At 49.6% G+C, this 5,326-nt stretch overlaps 2 protein-coding genes across 2 annotated transcripts in view; both read left to right on the forward strand.

The window, feature by feature from the left end:
• The first annotated feature begins 1,164 nt into the window (after window positions 1-1,164).
• Window positions 1,165-3,866, forward strand: Pmar_PMAR003715 (hypothetical protein). Its single transcript, XM_002784410.1, has 2 exons — window positions 1,165-1,348; window positions 1,399-3,866. Exons 1-2 carry the CDS (start codon window positions 1,205-1,207, stop codon window positions 3,787-3,789), a joined length of 2,535 nt encoding a protein of 844 aa, XP_002784456.1. The 5' UTR covers window positions 1,165-1,204; the 3' UTR covers window positions 3,790-3,866.
• An 835-nt stretch (window positions 3,867-4,701) lies between these two features.
• Pmar_PMAR003716 (hypothetical protein) overlaps window positions 4,702-5,326 on the forward strand; it is a gene marked incomplete at its 5' end in the record, with an annotated part of 7,583 nt that continues 6,958 nt past the window's right edge. The window contains 2 exons of the mRNA XM_002784411.1: window positions 4,702-4,827; window positions 4,881-5,222. Of these exons, the coding sequence (XP_002784457.1) occupies window positions 4,702-4,827; window positions 4,881-5,222 (468 nt within the window). The remainder of the gene's footprint in view (window positions 4,828-4,880; window positions 5,223-5,326) is intronic.

Below are 5,326 nucleotides of genomic sequence, written 5' to 3' on the forward strand. Positions count from 1 at the left end.
TAGAAGGCCGTCTAATCAACTGAACCTCAGCTCACCAGCACTATTGTAATAGGCGGATAGCCGTTCCAGTTAGTGACAGGCCGACACTTAATTTAAGTGACTTAAACTAGTCGGCAGGGCCTCTTTCCTCGTCTTTTCACCCTGGTAGTTAGGAGCTCGTTGGTCGATGGTGAGGATTACATTGTACGAAGTAGCGGCAGAGTGTGACTTTACTGTTAAGCCAGAGCAAGTTTATGCTTCCTGAGTGAAGGGGACTCAAGGGCCGTTCTGATACACCCAGAGTGCTTATACATCGCTCTTTTTCTGCAAATCGGAATGCCCCTGTTTCCCTCAAGAACTCGAGTCCCGATCCACCCCTACTGCAACCAAAACTACTACGTTCCTGAGAATCGTTATTAACCAAGCTAAGAGCTAGTGCTGAAAGAGAATCTCTATTACAGACTGGAAGTAAACACCGTAGAATAGCTTGCGACTCCTGTACCAGAGAGATCCATCGCATAAGAAGCGATCTGTTCAAATTCTAGAAATGCTCATGCTAGCTCACTCCCTCAGAAGAGGTGGCCACCACTAATACAATCAACATGTGAATGTCTGAACGGCAACACGGTGAGGGCTGGCCAGTACAGGCTATACAGAGATGGACAATGGAGGAACACCCCTCGTCAGCGGTCCACGACAGTATCGTTTGAGTCATTCTGAACCACACAGGCTCCTGATGTATGAGGCGATAGTAATAACCCTATCAATATATGAGACCCCCTCGCCACAAAAAGGATAGTAGACAACTGTGTATTGTGACTGAGTGAAATGTTCACGTCAAACTGAGCCTTGACGGCGAGGGATAAATTAGAGCGCATGATCGAAGGAAAATTGCCAGAAAAAAAGTAGCATGGTCGGTTCGAACCGGGGACCACTAGTATATTCTTGAGATCTTGACATTTCTCTGCTTTTTCATTACCGAACCTGTAAAGCATCGTCTCGTCTTGCGGAGTCACCCTATGACGTATAGGCCATGTGGCATGCCATAGCTCGCTCGTACACTACCACATTCACTCAATATATATATTCTGGAAGTCTATTCTTGCGCAGTTCAGGAGACAGGGTCGACCTCGTATTGAAAAGTACGCTGTCTCGGTATGGCGACTTCCACTTTCAAGTTAGTCTCTGTAGTTGACAATTTTGAGGGGACTTTACTCTCCAGCAAATGACTGATAAGAATCCCCTACGTCCCCCCGCCGTACCTGCCTTTGACCTCTGGCTGGCTCTCTTCTGCGGAGTGGTCACCTGCTGTACCTCGTTCATGATCTTTACCCCTGCCGTCACTGAAGTCTTCTCGGCTAACTTTCTAGTGAGGATCTGCCCACTAATTCTCCCGTGAGTTTATGGTTTTTCGATCAGATTCTCGGTTTGGTGATATCGATCATCACAGCCCAACTCACCGTAGCAGATGCCATTGAATGGAGTTTCAAGACCATCATAGCCTCGTGGTACGGCGCAGGTTGGGGGTGTCTAGTAGTGGCCTTCGTAACGGCCGCCAACCACGGCAATTACAATCCTTACATTGGCGTACTGGTTGCCGTTCCCTTCGCGATCCTGGTATGTCTGGCTGAGCAGTCCAATGTGACCTACTGCAAGCTGAGCTCCATCTATAGGGGGGATAAGGCTCTCTTGCTGCTCCTCATTGTGGTCGTTTTTGGTGGTGATAGGCCTTATTGGGTCGCACTCACAGCAGCGCTCGCGTACACGGTAGGAACCTCGATTCCTTTGATTGGAACCATGATCCTCTGGTCACTCCGGCTTCTACCTCAAAATGGTCCGCCGCCAATACCGATGTTCGCCCACACTATCGCTGCTTATTTTCAAGAGACCACAGCGGTTGCTCCTGTTGGCGAGGTGCAGGAGCAAGAGCTGGACTATTTGTGGACACAAGTTAATAAGGCGTACATGGCTGCACTACGTACACCAGATCTGCACCTGCGTGCTATTATCTTTTCTATGGTGTCATCCCTGGGCACTGTCAGGCATTCATTGAAATTCGCCGCCTATAGTGAGTCCGCTGTAGAGTACCTCTGGCAGCCTCTAGACTACACACTGAACATGATACGCGTTGAAGTCATTTGCCGACTACGTGCTGGCTCTGATGACAGGGTTGTCAAGGCTGACTTGAACGAGTTGTCAAAGCAGTTACGTCATAGAGTAACGGAAGCTACGGCTAACTACATGGAGGCACGAGTGGATGGCCGAGCCAGACCTATTGCCGAGTCGGAGCTCGCGAGGTTTGGATTCGCCACTCGGGAGATTGCCCGGTTCGCTGGACTACTGGGCGATTTTGTATTCAGAGTTGAGAACCCGCCGTCAAAAATCCGAACGGGTTTGGAGTTGGTGCGGTTTAAGGTAAGGGAGTGGATAAATCGGCCGTTGTTTGAGCCTTTGAACCCTCCAACGCCATGGAGATTCCGACTGGCATTTCCTATTCGTTCCGGTTTGGGGGCTTGTATAGCGGCATGGATCATCTTGGGCATCGGAGAGGCACTGGATGAAGTCCAGCAGTATGGCCTCTGGATGCTATTACCATGTGTTTTCTGCTTCTTGCCGACACCGGGTGCGTCTCTGGTGAAGGGAAGTAGGAGAATATTGGGTACTGTTCTGGCTGGGATATTAGCGGTTATAGCGGTCTCCGTACATCCCTATAACGATGCGGCATTCTTTGTGGAGCTATTCGTGGTGTCCTTTATGGGTAAGCTGATGAAATGTCATCCGAAAATCGACTACTCTGGTTTGGTATTTGCATTCACTTGGGCGATTGTTGGCCTTCTTGCTGGAACTGATGGTCATCTTGGCGAGGGAGATATGATTTTACGCTCCTTCTACAGGGCAATTTTGACGTTGTCTGGTGTCGTACTGGCGACGTTGATATCGACCTTAGTGTTCCCAGTATTCGCCTATGGTCGACTGACTCGAGCCACGGCACGTAGTTTGCAGATGATTGGTGACACTGTGGCTGAGTCGGTGGACAGGATACAGACGGCGAGCTCAGAAGATGTGCCACTGCAAGGCTCTGTGGATAAGCGGGTTATTAGTATTGGTGGTGAGCTGATGAGAAAACACGATGAGAGATGGGCTCAGGTTATGGACGCTAATGTCGAGACTAAGCTGTTCTCGCTCCTTCGTGGGTACTTTAGGTCAGAGGAACGTCGAGTGAATGCATCCCATATCATAGCGGCTCAGCCGTTACTGGATCGCCTGGCCAGAAGGACCATGGTGATAGTTAGTGCGGCGGCCTCTTTCCGGCCCAGTTGGAAGGGTCTTACCCCTGAGCTTGAACGGGCCTTGGGGGACTTGACGCAGTTCGCCAAGGATATGAGAACTGCTGCTGAGGAGTTGGCTGCGGTGACGCTGAAGCATGGGAGTCACCTTGGACTGTGGGAATCTCGAACGGGTCGATTCGACGAGGCGGTGGGGTTGCTGGGTAGGATTGAACGTCTTATGGGCGAGGCTAGGATGCAGATGAGGAAGGCTAGAAGAGAAATGGGGGGTGGTACATGTGCGACGGAGGAACGCGACTTGGACGATCTCTACTCACTGGTGCGGAGTTTGGGAGTTTTTGTAGAGGCATGGAAGCATGTCGAGTATATGATGTACTTTGGGTACCTTAGGGGTTCTATAAATCCCTTTGATCTGAAGACTATGCAGAGCAAGAGCTTCGACGCGGCTCGGCGGAGGTCAACTGGTGGAGTTCCTCGGCTGAGGACACACTCGTTTAACGCTCCCTTCGCTGGACAGATATAAACTACGATAGTCTTATGTATTTCTGGCTATGCGGGATAATACACTGTTTGATTTGTTTAAAATTTTCGGTAAGATTGTATTTTCATCAACACTGCCTTGAAGATCTTTACATGTGAGCTGTATTGTGTTGTGGGCAGTCGCCAATTTCATTGCTCAGCTCATGTGAAGTAGGTCGTCGGGGATCTCTTCTTTATATCCACGACACATGAATTGGCAGTTATGATACCATTCGCCGTGCAAGACGCACCAAGCTGGAGGGTATCTATTGCTACGAAGTGGCGCTGTATATGTAGTAGTGGCGATTGGTTTATTAGGGTACTTGTATTTTTTTCTGAGCTTAGCCATTGTGAGTTTATGGGTAGGATTGGTTCCTATACTGGTCATTGAGGTGGTTGAGGAAGGCCCATGGGCAACGACATTAGCCTCATCGGAGTTGGCGGTATCTAGAGCTACTGCTAACTTAACAGTGTTAGGTCTTATGATGGCTTGCTAGGCTGAGTGTCGAGGGTAGTATCCTCCATAGTTGGCATCAATACGCTTAGGTGGAGTATGTCATTCACCAGGTTCTGGCATACAGATGCAGTGCATCTAGGATTCGGACTGCCTCGTCACTTTTTCTTCGGAAGACAGGTCGGATCCGATGGCCAACGCCCCAAGTTCTGGTGGCCTCCGCTTCTACCATGTTATATACATTCGTTATTGGGATTGGCGTGGTATAGAATTATCGCTCTACAGGGTTGGTTATGGATCACATTGCGAGGTTGGTCGTGTTGAAAAAGAGATTACCTTGCCCCTAGATGACGACTTGAGCTGTTGAGGTGATTGCTCCTACATGCGAGTTCTCTCTAAGATCCGTGTTTGTGTTCACTAGGGCTCGACACCTTTTTTCCGTAGTGGCTTTATAGTCTTTCTATGCTTGATCAACTGCCATCAATACCTATCTGGAATCTTCTTACGGCCGCGTACACGGGTGTATTGGCTTGTCTCTGTTCCTGGGCTGTTTTTGTTATGCCTGGAGGCCGTGGGGCTAATATCACAGTAATATTACCTGAGAAGTTCCGAAGTTGTGGTATGAATTGATTTTCTGTTAGGTTCTCGCACCTGTATGGGCTCTGGTTACGGCTTTCCTAGATGTGGGTGCCAACTACGACCAGTCATTACGTTCCCTTGTGAGTGCAGCTATAGGGCTGTCGTTCACGGAGTTGGTTGCCCTTCTGGTCACAGTGTGCTCTACTACAGGCTACAATGCCTGGATTGGCGTTATAATCAGTTTCCCACTAACGTTCCTGCTGGCCATAGGCGACCCTGCTAGCGGTAGTAAACTGTGCAAGTTGTTTAGATCGGATGTGGCGATGGAGTGCATGTACATCCCCTTGGCATTCCCCAACGGTCAACCCTTCTATCACGGTCTGCTCACTTCGGGGGCGTTCGCGGTGGGCTCTGCTGAGACCATCATTGCAACAACTGTTTTGAATGCGTTCAACCTATTGCCTAGGTCCACCGTGCCGGCCATACCAGCGTTCGCGAGAGCTGCTGC

Source organism: Perkinsus marinus (assembly GCF_000006405.1).
Source record: "Perkinsus marinus ATCC 50983 genomic scaffold scf_1104296935302, whole genome shotgun sequence".
Classification (NCBI taxonomy): domain Eukaryota; phylum Perkinsozoa; order Perkinsida; family Perkinsidae; genus Perkinsus; species Perkinsus marinus.